The sequence below is a fragment of the Drosophila melanogaster genome, chromosome 3R (assembly GCF_000001215.4).
Source record: "Drosophila melanogaster chromosome 3R".
NCBI classification, from domain to species: domain Eukaryota; kingdom Metazoa; phylum Arthropoda; class Insecta; order Diptera; family Drosophilidae; genus Drosophila; species Drosophila melanogaster.
The window spans coordinates 30582129-30604109 of record NT_033777.3 but is presented as its reverse complement, the minus strand read 5'-3'; the positions used below and the strand labels follow the sequence as shown (position 1 = coordinate 30604109).

The following is a 21981-nucleotide window of genomic DNA, read 5'->3' as shown; positions in this document are numbered from 1 at the left end:
TATGCTGTTAGAAAAGATCTAGCAATTAACCGTGGATAATTTCATTAAACCATGACAATTCTTTTTTAAAAATTAGTTCAATTTATTTAACGTTTTAGCTCTATATAGAAACACCAGGTGGTCTTACTCGTCTGTTTTCATAATAAATTTGATCATGACTGAAAAGAGAGATAGGGAGTTTGAACTTATAGTGGGATATGATGCTATCGCACACACCTAATCCAGTGCCCTCGATGATGGGGCAAATCGTAGTGGAGTGCTCCTCATTTTCGAAGGTTATCAATACATTGCCCCTCTTGGGTTGAACAAGAATATCCCCATTTGGCATGGTAAAGGCACCGCCCAAAGTCACATCTTTTAGCTGGAATATTGGGAAAAATGCAGGATTGGGGAAAACTTACATTTGTATACCACTCACGAATATTATCACTTTGGCCTCCACATCCTCGAAATTCATAAGGTTCAGCTTTGGGAACTGAAATCAGAGAGGAACGTATTCAGTGAAGATTTATATTTTCCCATATCCTTACTTCACCTTTGTGGAGTTTCTAAACAGTTTGAACGGCTCAAAAGGGGCCAACTGAGCGTACTCGACTATGTAGAAGGTGTCCCAAGTCTTTTCTACTCCTGCCATGTCCAAAATCCGCTCGTTGATGCGTTTCAACACAGGACTATATCCGTCGGAGATGGAACACCCACTAATTCCGAGCTTAAGCTCGAAGCGATCGTTGGGTGGACACCGCTCGTATGCGTTCTCCACATGCCTAATTTCCTGTTCGTAAATACTTCCTGGATAGAGGATAATAAAAGGGTCCTGTTGCAGGTCCTCAAACTTAATGGGTGCGTAGGCAAGGAACGAATGGACCCAGTCATTAAGCTCGCACGTCAGACGACCCTGATGTCGCGGAACTTCGCCTCGACAATATTTTTCCAGAACGGTCGGTTTTGGCTGAAGATCCAGTATGGGTTCCATGGGATCCCTTAGGCTGAATAGCTCCATCTGTCCAGCTTCCTTCATGAGATGCACGTTTTGGGAATTCAATCGAAGTGCTGATTCGTAGGCATCATATGCGCACTGTCGATCTACCAGATAAATTGGTGTTAATACCCATTAGTTTGTCCGGGAGTATGCGAACCGCACTCAGTTTAAGTAGGGTCCTGCCCAGATCTCGATAGACCTGCCAGCGTGGTGCGCCCAGTGGATTGAACAAATCTCTGTGCCTCGAGAGGGTGTAGTTATGGGCAGCCACTTGTAGCCACTTGGCTGCACCCAGATAGTCCTGCTCCTCGTAGAGCTCCAGTCCCAAGTGATAGCAGTCCAAAGGTGAAAGATGCAAGGAACTAGTGGAATTAAGTTTCCAAAATGGTAAACACTTATATAGACTCCCACCTGCTTCGTTCATCTTTGGCAACCAGATCCGCGGGCTCGTAGCCGTAAAACTGGGTCAAGCTATGCACACTCCTGGCCGCTTTCCTGAAGGCTTCCTTCTGAGGAAGCTGCGGCAGTAGGCTCTCCACCTTCTGCACCGCCTCGGGTGCGACCAGATCCTCCATGTACACCTGCCAGCCGACCCAATCCTGGTGCATATGTCTAATCAATCGGAAGGAGTTCAGCGGATTGGAGAGGTACTTCTCCGGATCCTCGTTGGCATCTTCTATGTCGACGTTATAATCTTCCACATAACTATATTAAAAATATTTTCATCTCAATTGGTACGATTGGGAAAGGATTTCTGACGCACTTGTTTATAAGGTCGATCTTCTCCTCCAGCTTTTCGGCATAGTCACGCATATTCTGCAGGAGATTGCGCTCTAGATTCAGCATTTCCCGCACTTGTTTCTCACTTAGAGCCTTAAAACTGTAACAGCCAAGGATCAAAAGCAGAATCGCAAGCCAAAATGACACAGCCATGATTGGTTGGGTATTGGAGAAAACTAAATTTTAAGGATGAAGAACACCAAGTCCGAAATGTAATGCATTCGACTCAGCTAAATATCTGTGACTAAATAATTCGGCAAGGAAAATCCATAAATTGGATTCAAGAAACATAATACAATTCAAACCACTAATTTTTGGACCTTTTTACAAGCTTATACCGAAAACAAAACAGTAAGACAATTTTTGACACAGTGTACTTAGCAAATGCACCCACCCATCCAGAATTGGAGTAAGCGGAGTTTTCCACCCAACTAGTGCTGCCAGAAGGATGGCTACTATCGGCAAAGTAGCAGACTCCACACATCTCTGATTTCTAGGAAGTAAACAAAACATCTGATATTGTTTTTGTTTATCTGTTGTAACATTTTAGTAGTATTTGAGTTTTACATCAGCTCTACTATTTGTTTTCAGCACGATGACGTCGTCGTTGTGTCTATTCTGCATGACTCGTTTCGAAAATAAAAGCCTCAGAAACATTTTTGAAGTAGCCCTTGAACAGGGACTTTCAAAACGCAATGAAAAAACAGCTTCTGAATGTATGCATAGTATGCATGTAAATTATTATAATCTAGACGCATATTGAATAAAATGAGTACTTACTATCGAAATGATGTCATCACTAATCTCAGTCGATTATCGATATACGAAATCATCGATTCATCAGCTGTTCGAATAATTGCGAGGATTTTGTGGCAGTTTTGTCTGAGTTTTCGGAAAAGTGCGAATTAAGTGAAGCAGTGTCGTGAAGAAAAGAGTAATTATTGATAAACGTTTATTAATAGCTAATATAATCGGCGAATGTGTGATAGTGTCTCTGTATTAATTACTACTTTCTTCGGCCTGTTAACACTGCTAAAAACAGGATATAGATCTAGGCAAGAAAGAAGAGAAAACTTGAATATAAATCCATAAGCGTCGAGATAAAACAGCTAATTCTTCGAAAAGTCAACATGCTGCTGCAGCGGAACAAGTAAAACTTTTTAGCGGCTAATTTCTAGCTTTTTTCTATGATTTCTGTGTGTTTCATGTATAATTTAATTAGTGTCCCGCTGTTTGCGTGTGTTCCTCCCACCCTTCATCACATTTTCCCTGTTCTAATACGTTTTCCCTGTTCTAATACGTTTTCCCTGTTCTATTCCAGTGCCCGCGAAGATTATAGCCAGGTTTTCAATTACAGCTTTTGTTTGTCTAACCAAATTTTATCAATTGCGTGCTGGTGCTAACAAGAGCAAAACCCCACCTCCTTTTGCTTTTTACTTCTTTTGTACTGGAATTTGTGTTTGCATTTTATTTTTAGCCCGCTTTCGATGTTGTTATTGCCGTTCTCATTTTGTTACTTCATCGCCGTTTGCCTCTCCGTCTTTGTTTTGCTCTCCTCTTTCCGTGACAACGCTCTCTCTTGTGTACACTGAACAAAATGCATTGGTTTGGTTTGAATTATAATGATATTAAGTCTTTTTTAATTACTGGCATTATGAATATACATGAAAACTATATATTTCAATAAGAATATTTAATTGCGTGCGAGTCAGATCGGTCGATTAATGTTCCTTATTGATTTCCTCTCTCAAAAAGCTAAGAGAGTGAGATAAACTCTCATTGGGGGCTTTGTTGTGATCCACATGTTCCATTGACCACTTTTTAACGGACCCACTTGAACACAATGATACGCAAGAAGATTAAACCATTAAAAAGATAAATAAGTAACTTAATTGACCCACATATGCTTAAAAACCTTAAATATGGTTGTAACTTGTACAGTTCCTTGCTGGATTCCACTCAAAGCGGCAACAGCTGTTTGCCACCACCATTACCTCACTCCAGCGATCTGGCAACGCCGCGCAGCCCTCGCTTTTGCGCTCCACTGTGTCCACAGTCATTCGCTTTTATTTATACGAAAAATAAGTGTAAGAAAGCAACGTCTGGCTGCCTATTTTTTTTATTGATTTCATTCCTATTCCGGATCCGATTCCGTGTTAATTGAAAACGTTAATCAGTCGCCCGCTAGTTGTGCTCTTATCAACACTTTTCGCGCGTGTTTTCCTGCGTGAGTGAGAGTAGTCTGTACATATATTGCATTTTCATATCCCTAGGAGGTTATAGCAATATCGCGTTTGATAAAAGATAAGATAAAAGTGGCAGCTAATCCATCTAATTACTGATGAGCGATTGTCTAGGACCATTTTACTCACACTCACGTGCGCAGCGAGTGAAATTGATGCCCACTCAGTTACTTCTGTTCTTTGTTCGCCGTGAGTTACTGTAAATAACCGCATCTAAATGGTGTGATAAAAGCTCACATGTCGCCAATTGAGTGAAATGTGTTTTATTTTGTACTTTCTGGTTGCGAGCCAAATTAAGAGCACATAACAACAACAATACATGCTGGGGAGATAAGCCAACCCACTCGAAATGCCACTCAATTGCGCGACTTGTTGCCCTTCGGTTTTCCGAGTGAAAAGTGGTCGCATAACTGTTTGTTTAGAAGAAGGACAAAAGAGAAGGAGATTTACAATCCCAATACTACTGATATGAAGCTAATTCGTTATATTTATGGAAATTCTAGTGCCTACCCCCAGCTAACATAAATCTATTGATTAGATTTGGTAATAATTACTTGATTGTATCAGAAACAATCTAATTACTTGTTTCATCGTACAATGTCTATACAATCAATTTGGTGTTATTAAAATATAGACTACAATAAAAAGTAAAGGTTCAATACTTTTGAATTAATAGTTTCAACCTTTTATTTAGAAAAACAAGCAAGAAGCGTAGAAAAGACTTGATCTTGGTTATACCTAAAAAAAACTCGTCACTCTCTTCGAATCCCTAACGTCCGGGGTCATCATGTTCCACATCACATCACTGATCCTATCTCCTGTCTGCGGCATCGAAGCTATTGGACTTCAGCTTAAGGCTTCCCCTGGTCAGTTGATTCAAGTCGATGATGGACAGATAAGGCTTGGGGGGCACATTCACGGGCAGGGGAACTTCGATGGTGACCGCTGCTGATCGCTTGCCCTTGGAGCCACCAACTCCTCCGCCGTGGTCGCTGCCCGTTTTCAGGGCACCCAGTGCGAAGGGGGAGTACTGATCGTGACCTGGGTGCGCGGAGCAACTTGCTGTGGCGGCCCTCCGGTAGTTGCGGTACCCGCTAAAGCAACTGCTTCCAGGAGCCAAGGGACGGGCGGGCGAAAATCCTCCCTCGTCCGAGGATCCGCCTCCTCCACCCGAATCGTAGCATATACTTAGGTTTGTGTAGGCAATGGGGGCGTGGCATCGGGGCGTCTTGGGACGGGGCTTCACCTCGTAGCGGGTTTTCGACCGGGATCGGGAGTGGTGGGCATGGCGGTTTCGCCCCCGCCTTTTGCTCCTGACCTCTGTCACAATCGGCATGGGCAGGATGTTAATGAAGCGATAGTACTGAAGCAAAGTCCTGGCCAGATTCCTGCCCACGCGGTAATCTGGAGGAAGATACCAGCTCATTAGGAACCCTATCAGCTTAGTTTGCAGGCATATACTCACAGCCATCTTCGTTGTACAGGGAGATGGTCTTGCCATCCTTGAGGTAGTGACCGGCCATGGAGACCTCCAATGTGTAGGCATTCACCGTGTCACTGAGTCTCTCGCAGCTGAATCTCCGCATGCTGCCAGCCTTCCGTTCGTCCGCATTGAACATCGTGTGATCCGCCACGTAGTCCTGTGCGTTGCTAGCGAAGAGTCGCGGGAATACCAGGTGTCGCTCATACCTGTAGACATCCTCGTAGGTGTTCCCGTAGATAAAGCAGCCGTGCATGCTGCTATTCGCATGCAGATCGATCACAAAGTCAATCTGATAGGTCTGAAATGATATATTGTACGAACACACGAATATAATGCCGATCAAATCGGTTTCAATCCCTCTGCTCACATCTGAATTATCCAACTCCTTCAGCATGCCCTTCACCGCGTGCAATTCTGGTTGCGTGAACTCGGATCCTATGTGCCAGTTGCGATTCATATCCTGTCCCATCAGATTGCAGCGATTGTTTCCCAGAAAGACCCCATCCGGATTCACCATGGGCACAATTTTAAATACAAAGTTATCCCTCAAAACGGCAGCGATGGGATGATTCCCAACGAGAAACTCGATGAGGCCCTGGCACACATGGGAAGCTGGAGCCTCGCTGGAATGCGTCCTGCAGAGGACTACAATCACCCGGATAAAACTGCGATCCAAGCGATTTGTAGAGCGCTGCTTGGCAGTCACGTGGTCGATGGTCAGCAGGTCCACGTTGCGATTTTGCTTTAAAGGGATATCTCAGACAAAGCTTTAATCAGGACATTCTGATGACTCACCAACGATTTGACAAGCACACATCGGGTGAACCGCTTGTCCGATCCTTGCCGGGCATCAATCACATTCAAATAGGACTGCAGACGCGAATAGCTATAAGGCCAGGCCAACGCAAACTGGTAGACATCCTCTTCCTTGTCGAAGATAAAGGCGAAGCTCAAGACATAGTGACCCTGGTGCATGGCCGATCGGTAGAAGAACACCTGCCGCTTGGACAGCCTCTGCCACTTGGGTCGACTGGAGCTCTTCACCAAGGGAGTCAGTCCCGAGGAGAAGAGATTCCTGCTCTTGCTGATGTTAACAATGTGAAAGAGCACTCGCTGATCCTGCTTTACGTTGTCCACGGTGAAGTTAAACCAGAAACGGAAGCGAGGATTACACGTATCCGGTCTAAGGAACAAATCGTACTCGAATTCGCCCACCAGCTCCGCTTTTCCCAGGTTTCCTGTTTCGAAGGCCGCATCAAAGCAGAGATGGCCCCTCTTGGCCTTGCCACTTTGACCCGGCGGACGGATGATAACCCGGGAAACGTTGCCCAGACCGCCTTCTCCGTCGCTGTCTTCGCTATCTGCAAAGGAATATCCATTAGAAGTATAAAAACTATGAATTGAGCCAAAAAGATTTTAAGCGGCATGCCTCTAGTTTAGGAAATAAGAAACTGATTGATAAGAGCAAATATTTCCAATATTCTTTTTTTGATCTGCGTAGTATACTATCTCTTAGTTTCTAATCTGTTCAAGATGAGTGTTTAATATCAATTTCACTACCATCTGATCCGCGTTCGTACATGCTCGTATGCTGAAGTGGATCGCAGGCTATTCCCAACATGATGACTCTTATCCGCTGATGCGTCTTTCTTTGGCAAAAATCTACGTTCTTCTAATGCAACCAAGCCAATCCGAGTGCAGTGGCCCTAATCCCTCGAGGCTTTGGCCTCTGCCCGGCCTGTCATAACTTTCTTGGCCGGGGCGCCTTCTAATCCTCCTCCTAATGCCACCCGGCTGCTATCTTAAATCAAGGCATCCCATCCCGCCGGTCCTTTCCTTTTCCTTGTGCCACATATGCGTGCCGCAAGTTTCCATTGCACTCACTGCACCTGCCAACGCCTTTTGGCTGAGCCTCGAGCAGCTCAAGTCGTCAAATGTCTAAAATTGAATAGTCGCCTCGCGGTTGCGTCGGCCCCCCAATCCCAAGCCCATGCCAAACCAATCCTGAGTTGAAAGCCGGAGGTGAATGTCTCGAGGCTTGAAAGGTTTTTAAATAGCTTCATTTATACCCTAACCGTGGGTGTTGTGATTTTTGGTCGGAATGAGGTATAGATTGCTAGCTTTTGTTCATGGTTAACTATTTTTCAATAACATCTTCATAAACTCCTAGTGTATTTTTACATTGCTTTGCTAGGGGATTCCCTCAACGTACTTATCGCGAGTATTTATGACCATTTCGCTTACCTGAGTCGCCCATTCCGCCGCCTCAACCCATCAACTTCTCTTTTCTTTGGGGCTTCGCTCCTTGGGCAGGATCAAAAATAGAAATTCAATTAGCCAACGCCTCCTGGCCTTTCACTTTTCTCGAGTGGGGCTCCCAAGACGGTGAAGTCGCGTGCGAAGTCTGGGCGCTGGAGGTCGATCTCTATCTGCTAATCCCGGGCAGCTCCTGGTCGCTCCTCGCCGCTTCCTCCGCACCGCACAGACGACTGCCTTGGAATCCGGAATTCGGGCTGCGGACTCCGGAACTGTGATTCGCATGTTGGCACTTTGACGTTGCCACGCCACTCACGTGTGTCGCCTTTTTGTTTGATCGATAATTCGCAGTAGTTTCCGGCTAGGGGCTTCGGTTCGCCTGTGGTTTTGGGTTCCTCCGCAGCCAGAGAGCAGTTTCCACAACTGGGCAACCGAGAGGAGCGGCAGGATTAATTGCGTTCAAGCAAAAACCGGGGGCTATTCAGTTCACTGGGGCTAATCGATACGGTCGTACATCGCAACGTGGGAACCGTAACGACTGCGTGTGTGTTACTTTAACGATTATGCCACCGAGAGAACCATGCACCACCCCATTAACATAACCAATAACCCCAAAAGCTACAGCTAGGACAGCATGTCCAAACGCAGGTAGCTTTTCCCTAATCCAAGTTAATGTTTCGTTATGGCTTTGATTTGCACTCTCTTGACCCTAACTCGTACTAATCATTTGAATTCATCACAGATTAGGCAGCGTACGGCCACCAAAGCGTTGCAGGAGCGACATGGATAACACCTCCACCTCGGACATTGTCATCATCAATGGCAACTCGCATCCGGATCTGGCCAATATGGTGGCCGAGCGTATGGGAATCAAGAATGGGGGCTGCTCCGTGTTCCACAAGTCCAATAGGGAGACTATTGTGGAGATCAGTGATTCCGTTAGAGGCAAGGACATCTACATCATCCAAACGGGCACAAAGTAAGTAATTCACTGGTGACCTTCTTCTGCTCACTAATTATATGTCTTTTACCCCCAAAAGGGATGCCAACAATAATATCATGGAGCTTCTGATTATGGCCTACGCCTGCAAGACTTCCTCGGCTCGTTCGATCGTGGGAGTGATTCCATATTTGCCCTATTCCAAGCAGTGCAAGATGCGCAAGCGCGGCTGCATTGTGTCCAAGCTGCTGGCCAAGATGATGTGCACCTCTGGCCTGACGCACATCATCACTATGGATCTGCACCAGAAGGAAATCCAGGGCTTCTTTGACATACCCGTGGACAATCTGAGGGCGTCGCCCTTTCTGCTCCAATATATTCAAGAGAGCGTGGGTAGTGTGCAAACTAAGCGAAGATTGAAACTAAATGTGATAATGCTTCTAGATTCCCGACTATCGAAATTCGGTGATTGTAGCTCGCAATCCGGGCGTGGCCAAGAAGGCCAACTCCTACGCCGAGCGACTGCGTCTTGGCCTGGCCGTCATCCATGGCGAACAGAAGGAAACGGATGCCGATGAGGTCGACGGTCGGTACTCCCCTCCACCGACCAGGTGAGTTACATTCCCTCAGTCTTGCCCGTAGCCTCGATCCTTCCTAGCTTAAGTTATTTCGTTGTGAGGTTCCTGTTTGATTTGTTAGCTGATTTATTATAGTTTGTTGTTAGCTTTTCTTGTTAGTTTTCGAGTTTCTGAAACTTTATACTGCGACCGAAGCTTAACTCACCTCAAATCCAGATAATTTCACTCTGCACTCGTTCTTGTTCGTCGGGTGTAAAGCACTCGAATATCAATCATCCACTCTTTTTTTTTTGTGATTTTTTAAATGCAATTTAGTTCTTCAGCATTGTAGCTTTGCATTCTGTTTGAATAAATTTAATTTTTAACGCACATACTCACAAAAGCACCATCACAATGCCATATATTTTGAGCTTCTGTCAGTGGCTTCTGTTCGTACTTCACGGCCAAGGCAGACACTTAATTAGTAGACTTTAAACTAAAAGCTAGATCCTATTAAAACGCTTTGAATTGTTTTGTTTCCTCTTTTGCGTTTTGAAATTGTTTTTGTTTAAATTTATTGTTCCGCTCTGCCACGAAATCCTCGACACTTTTTGGCGGGCATACGGAGCAGTTCTCTTGTCCAAATTTAAAATCCAGAAAACAGAAAAACAATCGAAATTTCTCTTTATTTGTGTTATGCAGTGCGTATAGCAATTTATTAGGAAATTCAGTTGAAATGTGCTTACCAGCGACGCCTAGGTTCGTATTTTAAACTATTGTTTAATTTCAGTTTAATTGTATTCTTTAACCGACTGTCATTTGTATCTTTCCCCACCCATGCCACTCCACCAACTCCCAACCCACCCTCACGATTCTTTTCTTTTTTGGTTTCGATTACGATTCGACCAAACAATGCAATGCACCACCACCTCGACAAAAACCAACTCACAATGTACCACAATGCACCACACTGCACCACACGAACTGCAAACCACGTGATACTGCCCCACACTAACCACTAGAAACTCTACTCCACAACACGCCCCAACCAGCAGCGCCCGCCAGCGAACCACCTCGGTTTCGGTGGGTGTTCCGGAGCACATTGTCAAGGTCAAGCCACCGCTGACCATTGTGGGAGATGTCAGTGGACGCATCGCCATCATGGTGGTGAGTACCCTGGATCTGCGTCCCAAGGCTTTCTCCGAAATTAACTTTGAATGTATTTGCTTTAATCAGGATGACCTGATCGACGATGTGCAGGCCTTCGTGGCCGCCGCTGAGATGCTGAAGGAGAACGGTGCCTGCAAGATATACGTGCTGGCCACGCATGGTCTGCTTAGCTCAGATGCACCGCGTCAGCTGGACGAGTCGCCCATCGATGAGGTATGTGCCGCCCGGAGTTAATTGCCCTGAATATGACTCATAATTTTGTTTACTATCTCCCTCGACAGATCGTTGTAACCAATACCATTCCACACGAGATCCAAAAGCTGCAGTGCCATAAGATCAAGACGATCGACATCTCCATTCTGATCGCTGAGGCCATTCGCCGCATTCACAACAAGGAGTCCATGTCCTATCTGTTCCGCAACGTAACGCTGGAGGACTAGGGGACCCACTCACTCATATAACCACTCACAAGTCACAAAAATAGTGTTGCAACCGACCCGTTTTGGGTCGTTTTTTGTTTGTTTATCGCTTTTAGACATCAATTCAACGAGCGCCCAGCGCACGTTTGCTCAAATAAAATTGATTGATCCCACATAATGTAGCACACTTTTAGGCCTCACATATACTCAACACTGTCCTACATGTTGTGCGTTCATCTAAGGCTAGCCACTTCCTTCTAGTTCGTAAGTCCAAGATCCCACAACTTTGTCCAAATAAAGCAGATTGTACTGAACTGTGGAAAGTTTGGGGCATCATAAAGGCACCTTCGGGCACTCAAGTGCTTGTCGAAATTTATGGCACTCATTGAATGGTAACCTCTTAATTGAGTGGCCCGTCAAAGTCGTAAATTATCGTAGACGGAAAACAATTTGCACGGCGATTGCAGCCGCTTTGCATTGTACCTGCCCAACAATTTAAGCACCAGACAGATGTCTTGCAGCGCTGTTATTTAACAAATATTGTTACGGAAACGAGTGCATCGCCGATAAGATAGTGCATCCCATCTCCGAGCAGTTCGTCGTGACAAAATGCGGAGAATCCCGCCTGGGCAGGTGGTTCATGCATAAATCATGGTCCATTAATCAGCCATCAGATATGTCAGACCCCATCCTACGGTCCCTCGATGTCGGTAAATTAGCATTGCTAAATGCCGGACGGATGACTGAAGAATGCGGTCCCAGTTCCAGCAGTGACGAGATCGGATGGAATTGGATTGGATTCATAAACCCAATATTTGGGCCAGCCCAATGGCGCATATTTGCGAGGTCTCTGCCTAGGCCAAGTGCGATAAACCCCGCGCTGTTTGCGCGCCAGAAAACCAAACAGAAATTGTGCTCCGGTCTTCGGCGTGACACTTGCTGCCTTTTTTTTATCGCGAACAGAATAAAAACAAAAACACCGTAAAGCCCAAGCTAATCCCACAAATCTCCGTACTCGGGCACCTGTTGGATTTGAATTGAATAGAGTGGCATAAAAATGCAAATCAAGCCCTAGCGAACATCGAAGGGGTATCTCGTTCCCATTTGAATTGCCAGACCCCAGCACCGAGTCACGTGAAGCAGCCGCATTGCGCATACGCCATGTTAGCCCTGTTTGCTTTGCTTTGGCGTGCATTGAACCGTCTTCCGTGAGGTGCTTACACGTATGCCACCTATTAATGGTCCATCACATCACTTTACTTTTAATAGTGCCCGTCGGCTAATTTGTTTTATCATTTCCATCACAGCATTCCAATTGCAATGTCAATTGTTTGGGCCCGAACGATTGTTGACTCCGTTTGTTGTTTCCGCTTTTGTTTCTCTTGCTTGACTTTTTGTTTATCACTCCGAAATTGATTTGTTAATTTGCCCGGCTTGTTGGCAAGACATTAGCACGACACTTTGGGCCCATAAATTGATTGGCCCAGCGGTTAGCACCTGTCAATTATCTAAAATATAATAATAATCTGCTTTTAACGCTCCCGTGCACCCGAGTGATTATTTGCCGCCCGCGGGCAAATGATATCTGCGAAATATTCCGATGATTTTCGTTTTGTCTGGCAGAACGAATCATTTTGAATAAAGCCGAAAACTAGTCACACGACCTGGCCAATTGAAATGACCGCTTTGATGATTTGAATATGCTTTACATTTAAAAAGGGTAACTCTATTCATTAAATTCAAAATTCTCAGAAATAAGTTTTTATGGGAATTCGCAGATAGTTATGGAAGAAACCTAAAAACTTTTTAGTAATAACTTATATAAACGTTTCAGGTTTTATGACTTCAGTTCGTGTGGCGCAATGATCTTATGTATATATTATGAATTTTCCATTCATTTTACTCGCATGATGTGACCACATTCAAATGCAATTCAGCAAATTCTGTTCCTGGTAAATACTACTTCGAATTTCGACCATTCCCAATTTGATTACCAATTCAGCAGCTTTCCCCGGGTCATTTGAGTACCCCTGATGAGTGTGTGTTATGGATAAAAATATACGACTGCCAGATGCTTAAGTTTTTTGTGTAGAGGTATATGGTATATATCTACATTTGTTTTCTTCTGGCTCGGTCCGGTCATGTGACCAAATTAATTCAGTTTCGATGCCGCTGCCAGTAATGCCGTGATAAAAAACAGGCTGCGTCTTTTCTTCCCAATCCCCCCAGCTATCTCATCGCATCAAAGCGGTTCTGAGATCACGTGAGCAGATGGAAGCAACTCGTTGTGACGGGGATTCCTGGAGCCAAGGAATGGCCGCCATTGAACCGGGTCCGTGACACGGTTTTCGTCAGCTTCCGTCGGTTGAAACTCTTCAGAAGCTGCACATGCTGACCTCAGACTGCATCGTAAATCCGGGCTGGTCATAAATTTGGATACCCGATCGGCGGGTTTGAGTCACGTGAAGTCTTACATCGGGTACTTTACAGTGCCACAGTGCAGCGCGCTGCATGGGGAGAGGGGCGTCGTTTTGAAGGGGTTCAGGGGGCGGGGCAGGTGTTGGGCAGCCGGCCTGATCGCCTTGCGTAATGTTTGGGGATCTTATACAATTAACTGAATGCACAATTAAAAGTTTTATTTGAGCGGCAATTGTCATTCATTGCAATTGTTTGAGCTTAACTTTAACTTCGTTTACCTGCCTGTCAATGCAGTTGCAGATACAAAGATAGCGATGCACAGAGAAAAACACTCTATAAACATGTTTTATTTATTTAATGCATTTCAATTTAAATTAAGTTTAATATAAAGCTTATGGTTGTTATGGCGACTTGTTTATCGAACCCGTCACCATTGCCTTACATTGTAGCGTTGGTATTTGAATGCATTAAATGTGTGCTTTGTGTAGTTCATAGTTCGTTTTTTTTCGGTGTACGAATACAGTTACTCTACGTGTTGTCCATGTCTGATTGTGATTATCAAAATACCCGCACACCTTGAGATTTCATTGGCCAGATAACTGCCGAAATCTGGTCATGCTCAAGGGCCGCCAAAATATATATATATTTAAATAATCTCAGCAAAGTAGGCCGCCCACGCGCACAGAAGATTTATGCGGTCCAAAGACTCAAGAAGAGGCCCCAAGCTTCCAAATCTAGTTGCTTTTTGAAATGATAGAAGAGAAAACAGGGGGTAGACAGCTCAACGATAAACACACAATTATCCGCACGCCAGCTGAATTAAAAGCAAATTAAATATACTCAAAATTATAATTGAATTGCTGGCGGGGTTCAGCTATGTACATTTAATTGTTGTCTAATGTGTGTGCCCACCATTGCCCCTTGGGGGTTCACGCTGCGTATGAGTAATGCAAATTGACCGCACAAGTCTTACATATCCCAACTGCGACACATAATCGCCATCCAATCTCCTAAACAAGTCACCGACCTATAAATATTCATACAAATGCCGCGAAAGTATCCCAGCAATGTCGATCGGCCAGAGATCAATTGTTACGGGGATCGATGTACAATTGTGGTCAATGCAATACCTCTCAACTATCTGCGCCATCAAGTCTATCAAGTCACATATGGAGTCCGCTTTCTTTGTTGCTTAAACTGAACTAATATATTATCATTAAGGTCTCAACTTGACAGATAATGTAGACCTTTCAGTCATTTATTAAAAATCATCTATCCTTAAGAGCACATTTTTGATTTCATTTATTGTTAATAACTAAAGCCAAACAGATTGTTAACTCATTTTTAATGATATCCAAATCATCTTGGCAATGACGAAGCAAAATATTATGTAAAATATATCAAATATTGAATACTTGGGAACAGTATAAATAAATAAGGCATATATGCGGTACTATTATTTTTACCTGCATTGTACGATGGGTATTAAAAGGAGAACGGAATCTGTCAGATGTCGCACTGAGAAAAGAGAAGGTAAAGAGGGTTTCCCCTGGGGAAATCCCAGGAGAAGGGCATTCAATCTTCGACCTTCACGTCCAAGATATTTGATTTTCATCAATCCGCTTGGATCGTAACCCATTCGTATTTGATTCTGCGCCATCGATCATTCGCTAGACGCGTGTTTGCCATTTGGGGAGAAGACTGTGCTTGGAAGCGACTGAGGTGAGTTGATTAATAGCCAGCCGGGCCTAAAGTCTCAATTTTGGAGGGCTTCCAGACTGACCCAGACCCAGAGCCACACAATGAGCAGGTGGCATGCAGCCAGTGCGTGCCGTCAAGGAAAAGCCCGAGAGAAAAAAATCCCCACCTTTGGAATCCCCAAGTTTCGGATTCTGCAGAAAAACTCTATGCATGCAAATGGAGTCCAAACCAGAAGAGCCAGGCTGATGAAACCAGTCCGGACCACAAGGTTCTTTTAAGGGGCTTTCAACTATCCGCATTTAAACTGCATATGTAATTACTAGATGATTTACTCGATCACAGCTGATGGACTGACTGATTGACGGGCTAACCGGTTCGATGTGATGCCAAAAAAGCCAACATCTCAACTACTCAGGGCGGAGTGGAGCGCTTGAGTCCCGGCGGATCCGGGCCATTATCTCGGCCGTATACTTGATTTACGGAGCGCACTCTTTCAACTGATTTATATGCGCAGTGTTTCGACGGCTGATTGATTTCCCGTGTCGACAAACGATGGACGTCAGTAGCTCGCGATTGTGGGGGCCATAAAGATTTATAGGTTTATATTTTGGGCCAACTTTGGGGAAATTATAAAGTAGCGTAGAAATTTCAAGCACTATTGTCGCTTCGACTATAACTCATTCACGTCGACTCGAATGTGTAGCATTACCATTTTGCATTAATATTCATTCGACTTATTTACTTAACTTGCAAATCCCATGGAAGATGCGAGCAGAGCAAAAACCTTTTAATCGTGGCCTCCATCGGTTAACCAGAAATTCACGGTGTGAAAATCCGATCAATTAGCATGCAATAAAACACAACTCTTGATTCGTAATGTTGCATTTGATTGCGTTTCCCATGTTCGGTGTCAGCACGTGCGGAAAATTCACAGCAAAAATAGTTGATTTTCCGAACTTGAAGGTAAGGTGACTGAGTAATACCCTCCACTTGTGAATTATGTACTAATATACAAATGAAAAATATATATTCCCGATATATGTAACGATTTCATTGAGGCTATGATTTATTATCAAAATATTATTTTCAATATCTTCATCCAAGGATTACCTCTAACTATATAAACAGCCACTAAAAATATTGACAAGCTGCCCGATCTAACAAGCTTTAGAAATTCACAAAATCCGTGATGCTATCCTGCACTTAGTACATATTATAAATGGTTAATTGCCAAAGAAGCCTAAGTGATATTGTATATAATAAGATAACGGAGCGAATTGGGTGTAGATAACTGCACTACTATTGTGGGAAATTTGCCAATTAAATCAAAGGGTAATTAAAAGGTAAGAACGATGTAGATAAAATATAAACATGGATAGATTCCCATAATTGAAAGTGTCCCCACAAAATTGAGAAACACATTATACATTATGTACACCTAAACTCCCAATGGTTGGAGCAACATTGGTATCTGCCCACTACGTATTTTCTTACCCGTATCAACTGGGCCTGTCCCATGTTACATGGAGCATGCTCCCACTCGGTGGCCAACCGATGGGCTGCGTCATTTCCATTTCTTCGGGCTGCCACACGACGTGCCCGCGAAGATGAAAAGCCCAGATCCGAGGTGGTGATCACTGGAGACGGAGAGCCGGTTTCGATCGAGAGCGGGAGATGGAGATAGAGATAGAGGTGGAGAATTGGCCGCGAAGATTAGTGGGGTCTCGCGAAGATTTCTCGGGTCTCGAGAGGAGAGAGGTGCAGATAGCATAACGAAAGCCGGCGGATAGTCTCGAATGCGCTGCCAGCGATTCGCGAGCGATGCCTATTTACTATATAATCGGGTCCCAGCAGGCGGGCGGTTGTTAGTGCTGCTCTTTCCGCGGCTCCAAATCATTCCCGCAGTGGATGGCCCCGCGATCGGTTCGTTTCGTTTCGGTCTTTGGTATCAGATCAGATCAGGGTATCGGTTTCCCGGAGAGTGTTCGCTGCTCGAGTGAGAGTGCCATGAAGCCCTAGAAAATAAGGAAACTAAGTCCCACGAGAAAGCACAAATCCCACACGTTCAGTATACAGTGTAAATAATCCACGCAAAATGAGCCAAAGAGCTGACAGCGGTCACACGAATAGTGGCTTCAATGGTGGATCCGAGGTGTCCTTGGACATACCCACCAACACGCTGTACCACACCTCGCGCGACTGCATTGTGCAGGAGGAGCAGGGTCCCGATGAGAGCTGCCTGGAGGGAACTCAAAGCTGTTGCTCAAACCTCTGGTCCAACATCTTCAGGAAGAAAACGCTGTACAAGCGATTCCCCATCCTGGTGTGGCTGCCCCAGTACAAAAAGGATTATATTTTCGGTGACATAGTGGCGGGCATTTCGGTGGCCCTGACGGTGATACCCCAGGCCCTGGCCTATGCCGGAATAGCAGGACTGGATCTGCAGTACGGCCTGTACGCCTGCTTCCTGGGCTGCTTCATATACATATTTATTGGGTCCAGTAAGGATGTGCCTATTGGACCTACGGCCATATCAGCACTGCTGTCCTTTCAAATCGCTGGAGGCAGTTGGCAGATAGCCACCTTGCTAACCTTCCTCACAGGTCTCATTGAGATCCTGATGGGAGTTTTCCGGCTGGGATTTCTCATCGATTTCGTTTCTGGTCCCGTGGGAGCGGGATTCACGAGTGCCGTGTCCTTGATCATCTTCAGCTCCCAGATGAAGGACTTCTTGGGCATCAAAACAAGTGGCAACACCTTCCTGCAAGTGTGGATTAGCATTGTGAACGATATACACAACATCAGCTGGCCGGACTTCATCTTGGGAATCGTCTGCATTACTCTGCTCCTGAGCCTGAGAGCCCTGGCCAGTTGTACCCTGGGTCCCAAGGAGGGAAAAACCACAGCGCAAAAGCTTCTGACCGGCATTTTCTGGACCATCGGAACTGCCCGCAATGCCCTGCTGGTCTGTGGAACTGCTGGCCTGGGTTACTGGTTGTTTGTCAACGGCAAGGAGAATCTCGTGAAGACAGTTGGCTTTGTGCCCAAGGGATTGCCCTCCTTTCAGCCACCACCCTTCCACATGGATGCCGTTGTCAACGAAACCACAGGAGAAGTCCTTCAGGAGGCCCAGAGCTTCTGGGACATGGTCAGCACCCTGGGATCTGGGCTCATTGTGGTTCCATTGATTGCTCTTCTGGAAACTATGGCCGTTGTTCAGGCTTTCGGTGAGTTGTCCGCTTATTTGATATCGTCATTTTCATGAGTTGGATCTCGTTCTTCCCCAACGAGTTCAAGAATCTTCAAAATTCAAGTAGGATATGAATCATCAGTAATTGGTTTATATTTAAAGCTAATTTTAAATCGGATTGACGAAAGCAACGAGTTTTTGTTTATAACCCTTATACCCTTATAACCCTTGTTGTCCCAAATTAGTGTCAACTTTTGAATGACACGTGCAAATATTAAAATAGGTCAGTCGCTTTATTCCTTGGGGAAGAACATATTGTTTTGCTTTCGAATTTCATTTGACTGGATTGTAATATTTTCCCCGTTTGGTTTTTTCCTTTTAGCTGATGGCAAACCCACAGATGCCACGCAGGAGCTGATAGCCTCTGGAGTGTGCAACGTGGCCAACTCCTTTGTCCAGGGTCTTCGGAGCAATGGCGGCATCGCCAGGGGAGCCATCTTAAATGCCAGTGGAGTGAGGACCCAGCTGTCCAATCTCTACACCAGCGTGATAGTGATTATTGCCCTGTTGTACCTCACGCCCTGCTTTTACTACATTCCTAAGGCGGCTCTGGCCTCCATTATTATTGCGGCGGTTATTTTCATGGTCCAGTACCGAGTGATCAAGCCCATGTGGCACAGTAAAAGTGAGTTGAAAATAAATAAACCACACTCACATGTTTGTTACCATACGTGTGTATTTCTCCTGCCACAGAAACCGATCTCATTCCCGGCCTGGGTGCCTTTTTCGCCTGTCTGGTTCTGCCCCTGCAACTGGGCATCCTCGTGGGCATCGGCATCAATGTGGTCTTCATCCTCTACCAGGCAGCCCGGCCAAAGTTGCGCATCGAAACGCTGGCGGTGAGTCATTCCATCCGAAGTATCTCAATCTATACCTAGAATAGCTTCAGTGGCTGAAAGTATGCTACAGATTCTTAAGATTCGGATGGCATTTTTATCTCATGTTCATCTTACTGTAGGAATTAATATACTGCTAGTTGATATGCCATAGATGATTCCTATGATATTAATAAGCCGACCTATCTTTATAGACAACTACTGGTCTGAAATACCTAATGCTAACTCCCGATCGCTGTCTGATCTTCCCCTCGATGGAGTTTGTGCGCAAGGTGATCAACAAGCAGGGTCAGAAGTCCACACTGCCGGTGGTCATCGATTGCACCCACATCTATGGAGCGGACTTCACGGCCGCCAAGGTGATATCCACCATGGTGATGGACTTTAAGCTGCGGGAGCAGCCGCTGTTCTTCTACAACCTGCAGCCGCGAGTGGCGCAGGTCTTCGAGGGTCTGAACAAGGATCTGGTGGTCATATACGATATTAACACCCTGCACGCCAAGCTGGCGGAGAAGTCGCCCCCGATCTGAGGGATCCAAAGAAGTCCGAAGGGGGAACAACGCTGCAACCTCGTTATGCGATAGTCTTAGCCCAAGTCTAGTTCGTAGCTTAGTCTCTGTCCTAGACCTAGTACTAGCTTAGTCTTGCCACCGAGGCCAGCGACTAAATCTAGATGTGGGCTGCCCACGCTCATCGCCTTAGTTGAAGGTACCATTACCATTCCACGGCTAGCCCAGCTCACCTTAATTAGCATTTAAGATGTGGCAATCTTCGCAGATATCTGCACAATATTATTTATTTGGCCTCTAACGGCGAAACGCTGTGAATTCCAGAGTCAGGGCTCCTCCCACCCGCGATTTTGCCGCTGAACATAGTATTATTTTCGGGTAGCGAACGGCGAGTTTTAGCATAAGTACTTAAATAAATCAAGTAAATATAAAATAGTTAAGTGGCGTTAAGAGTTTTACTTGATTGGCCAAGAAAGTGGAAATAAAACACTCTCATTAGGTATTATACGTTGTTACCAACTACTGGCTTTATTAAAGATTTATTCCAAGATTGATAGACTTTATATCTAAACAACATCATGATTTCTGGGTGTCTTTAATCTCAAACTATGCTGTGATTTTATTTGGTGCTTCGTGTGGGAAGTAAATTTTTTGGTTCGAAGGCATCAATAACAAGAAAGCATTACTCGAGATAAGATTGAATGAATATGTTTGACACCTATAATAAAATAATATTTACGAAACGTGTGGCAATAATACGACTTATCTTAAAATTTTTAGTCTGTTCAAGAACCCTTAAGTTAAAGTGTGAAATGAAGTTTCCATCCCTAACTTGTCAAAATTTCCCAGCACTGCGTAAAAACTGTCGTCTCATCAGCCGGATTCAGTTCGTTCAAAAAAATAAGCAAAATTATATCAATAGCTCGGGAAGTTGTTGAGCGCTATACAAGGAAAGAAATAACAATTTGCAGTTCAACGTAATAAATTACTAGCTAGCCTTTTTTGAAGTGATTTTTTTTTCCAGAAGAAATATTAATTTTACCAGATGAGCAAAGACGTAGGAATCCCAGAGGGTTCCGAAGGCTTTCATTCATATTATACGCAGAAAATATCAGAGCTTCAGTTCACTGTGAACGAACGCCAAAAGAACTTGCTCCGTTTGCAGGCTCAGAGAAATGAACTCAACCTCAAGGGTAAGGTTCTTAGAATGAATATATCCTTTATAAGATTATCCTGCCTTATCCACAGTTCGCTTGCTGCGCGAGGAGCTGCAGTTGCTCCAGGAGCAGGGGAGCTATATTGCGGAGGTTGTGAAGCCCATGGACAAGAATAAGGTCCTTGTGAAGGTTCATCCCGAGGGCAAGTATGTAGTGGATGTGGACAAGACCATCAATATTAAGGATGTGACACCCAGCAGCAGGGTGGCCCTGCGAAACGAGAGCTACACGCTTCACAAAATTCTGCCCAATAAGGTGGACCCATTAGTATCCCTTATGTTGGTGGAAAAGGTGCCCGACTCCACCTACGAAATGGTGGGTGGCTTGGACAAGCAGATCCAGGAGATCAAGGAGGTGATTGAGCTGCCTGTAAAGCATCCGGAATTATTTGACGCCTTGGGCATTACCCAGCCAAAGGGAGTGCTCCTCTACGGACCGCCTGGAACTGGGAAAACCCTGTTAGCCCGAGCTGTAGCCCATCACACGGAGTGCACTTTTATACGGGTTTCAGGGTCGGAACTGGTTCAGAAATTCATCGGCGAGGGTTCGAGAATGGTAAGGGAGCTTTTTGTGATGGCTAGGGAACACGCTCCATCCATAATATTCATGGACGAGATCGACTCGATTGGTTCCGCTCGACTGGAAACCGGAACGGGGGATTCGGAGGTCCAGCGAACCATGCTGGAGCTTCTGAACCAACTGGACGGCTTCGAGGCTACTAAAAACATTAAGGTGATCATGGCCACCAATCGCATCGATGTCTTGGATCAGGCATTACTGCGTCCTGGTCGAATTGACCGCAAGATCGAGTTTCCGCCACCAAACGAAGAGGCCAGATTGGATATCCTGAAGATACATTCTCGCAAGATGAACCTCACCAGAGGCATCAATCTTCGCAAGATTGCTGAAGAAATGCCGGGGGCTTCTGGTGCTGAAGTCAAGGGTGTTTGCACCGAGGCGGGAATGTATGCTCTGAGGGAAAGACGGGTCCATGTCACCCAGGAGGACTTTGAAATGGCCGTCTCCAAGGTAATGATGAAGGACTCCGAGAAGAACATGTCCATCAGAAAGTTCTGGAAATAGCTTATATAACTAATTTTAAAACATTTGAAAGCTCCATTATCAGACTGAATATAATAGTTGATATAAATAATACAAGTTTTGTAGTATATTCTTGATAGAAAAGGACAGGAGTGTAAAAACAAAGACTTTACTCAAGTGAA

The 21981-nt window shown here is 44.9% G+C and overlaps 5 protein-coding genes across 21 annotated transcripts; 3 read left to right on the top strand and 2 right to left on the bottom strand.

Annotated features, from left to right (window-relative positions):
* Positions 1 to 68: 68 nt before the first annotated feature.
* CG31021 (uncharacterized protein) lies at positions 69 to 1904 on the bottom strand. Its single transcript, NM_170513.2, has 7 exons — positions 1743 to 1904; positions 1391 to 1684; positions 1142 to 1341; positions 536 to 1083; positions 419 to 475; positions 217 to 361; positions 69 to 158 (listed from the first exon to the last, which is right to left on the bottom strand). The coding sequence occupies exons 1-7, from the start codon at positions 1823 to 1825 to the stop codon at positions 124 to 126; spliced, it is 1362 nt and encodes a 453-aa protein (NP_733392.2). The 5' UTR covers positions 1826 to 1904; the 3' UTR covers positions 69 to 123.
* A 716-nt stretch (positions 1905 to 2620) lies between these two features.
* CG2246 (uncharacterized protein) lies at positions 2621 to 11139 on the top strand. Of its 16 annotated transcripts, NM_001202392.2 has the most exons (9): positions 2621 to 2693; positions 2802 to 2909; positions 8484 to 8720; positions 8782 to 9070; positions 9126 to 9292; positions 9941 to 9997; positions 10261 to 10405; positions 10475 to 10621; positions 10690 to 11139. In NM_001202392.2, exons 2-9 carry the CDS (start codon positions 2890 to 2892, stop codon positions 10846 to 10848), a joined length of 1221 nt encoding a protein of 406 aa, NP_001189321.1. In that variant the 5' UTR covers positions 2621 to 2693; positions 2802 to 2889; the 3' UTR covers positions 10849 to 11139. The 16 variants fall into 16 exon arrangements, with proteins under 16 accessions (NP_001189321.1, NP_733390.1, NP_733386.1 ...); NM_170511.2 differs by lacking the exon at positions 2802 to 2909; NM_170507.2 differs by lacking the exon at positions 9941 to 9997.
* On the bottom strand, positions 4814 to 7106 carry CG31019 (uncharacterized protein; the record flags this gene model as incomplete). Of its 2 annotated transcripts, NM_001276189.1 has the most annotated exons (5): positions 4814 to 5406; positions 5468 to 5783; positions 5853 to 6227; positions 6281 to 6846; positions 7046 to 7106. In NM_001276189.1, the coding sequence occupies 5 exons, from the start codon at positions 7104 to 7106 to the stop codon at positions 4814 to 4816; spliced, it is 1911 nt and encodes a 636-aa protein (NP_001263118.1). The 2 variants fall into 2 exon arrangements, with proteins under 2 accessions (NP_001263118.1, NP_733391.1); NM_170512.1 differs by having other exon boundaries at positions 5468 to 6227.
* Positions 11140 to 16807: 5668 nt separating the features above from the next.
* Positions 16808 to 20090, top strand: CG9717 (uncharacterized protein). Its single transcript, NM_143555.3, has 4 exons — positions 16808 to 18173; positions 18519 to 18821; positions 18890 to 19035; positions 19227 to 20090. Exons 1-4 carry the CDS (start codon positions 17042 to 17044, stop codon positions 19560 to 19562), a joined length of 1917 nt encoding a protein of 638 aa, NP_651812.1. The 5' UTR covers positions 16808 to 17041; the 3' UTR covers positions 19563 to 20090.
* Positions 20091 to 20412: 322 nt separating this feature from the next.
* Positions 20413 to 21912, top strand: Rpt6R (Regulatory particle triple-A ATPase 6-related). Its single transcript, NM_143554.2, has 2 exons — positions 20413 to 20734; positions 20790 to 21912. The coding sequence occupies exons 1-2, from the start codon at positions 20587 to 20589 to the stop codon at positions 21839 to 21841; spliced, it is 1200 nt and encodes a 399-aa protein (NP_651811.1). The 5' UTR covers positions 20413 to 20586; the 3' UTR covers positions 21842 to 21912.
* The last annotated feature ends 69 nt before the right edge of the window (positions 21913 to 21981 follow it).

Excerpts from the sequence above, each read along its gene's own strand:
- Rpt6R (NM_143554.2), top strand. The coding sequence starts at position 20,587 with ATGAGCAAAGACGTAGGAATCCCAGAGGGTTCCGAAGGCTTTCATTCA. Across the intron at positions 20,735-20,789 it reads AAATGAACTCAACCTCAAGG|TTCGCTTGCTGCGCGAGGAG; the intron begins GTAAGGTTCTTA and ends CCTTATCCACAG.
- CG31021 (NM_170513.2), bottom strand. The coding sequence starts at position 1,825 with ATGCTGAATCTAGAGCGCAATCTCCTGCAGAATATGCGTGACTATGCC. Across the intron at positions 1,084-1,141 it reads CAGGACCCTACTTAAACTGA|ATCGACAGTGCGCATATGAT; the intron begins GTGCGGTTCGCA and ends TTTATCTGGTAG. Across the intron at positions 159-216 it reads CATCGAGGGCACTGGATTAG|TCATGATCAAATTTATTATG; the intron begins GTGTGTGCGATA and ends CTCTCTTTTCAG.
- CG2246 (NM_001202392.2), top strand. The coding sequence starts at position 2,890 with ATGCTGCTGCAGCGGAACAA. Across the intron at positions 9,071-9,125 it reads TCCAATATATTCAAGAGAGC|ATTCCCGACTATCGAAATTC; the intron begins GTGGGTAGTGTG and ends TAATGCTTCTAG. Across the intron at positions 9,998-10,260 it reads TGCTTACCAGCGACGCCTAG|AAACTCTACTCCACAACACG; the intron begins GTTCGTATTTTA and ends ACTAACCACTAG.
- CG9717 (NM_143555.3), top strand. The coding sequence starts at position 17,042 with ATGAGCCAAAGAGCTGACAGCGGTCACACGAATAGTGGCTTCAATGGT. Across the intron at positions 18,174-18,518 it reads GGCCGTTGTTCAGGCTTTCG|CTGATGGCAAACCCACAGAT; the intron begins GTGAGTTGTCCG and ends TTTTCCTTTTAG. Across the intron at positions 18,822-18,889 it reads GCCCATGTGGCACAGTAAAA|AAACCGATCTCATTCCCGGC; the intron begins GTGAGTTGAAAA and ends CTCCTGCCACAG.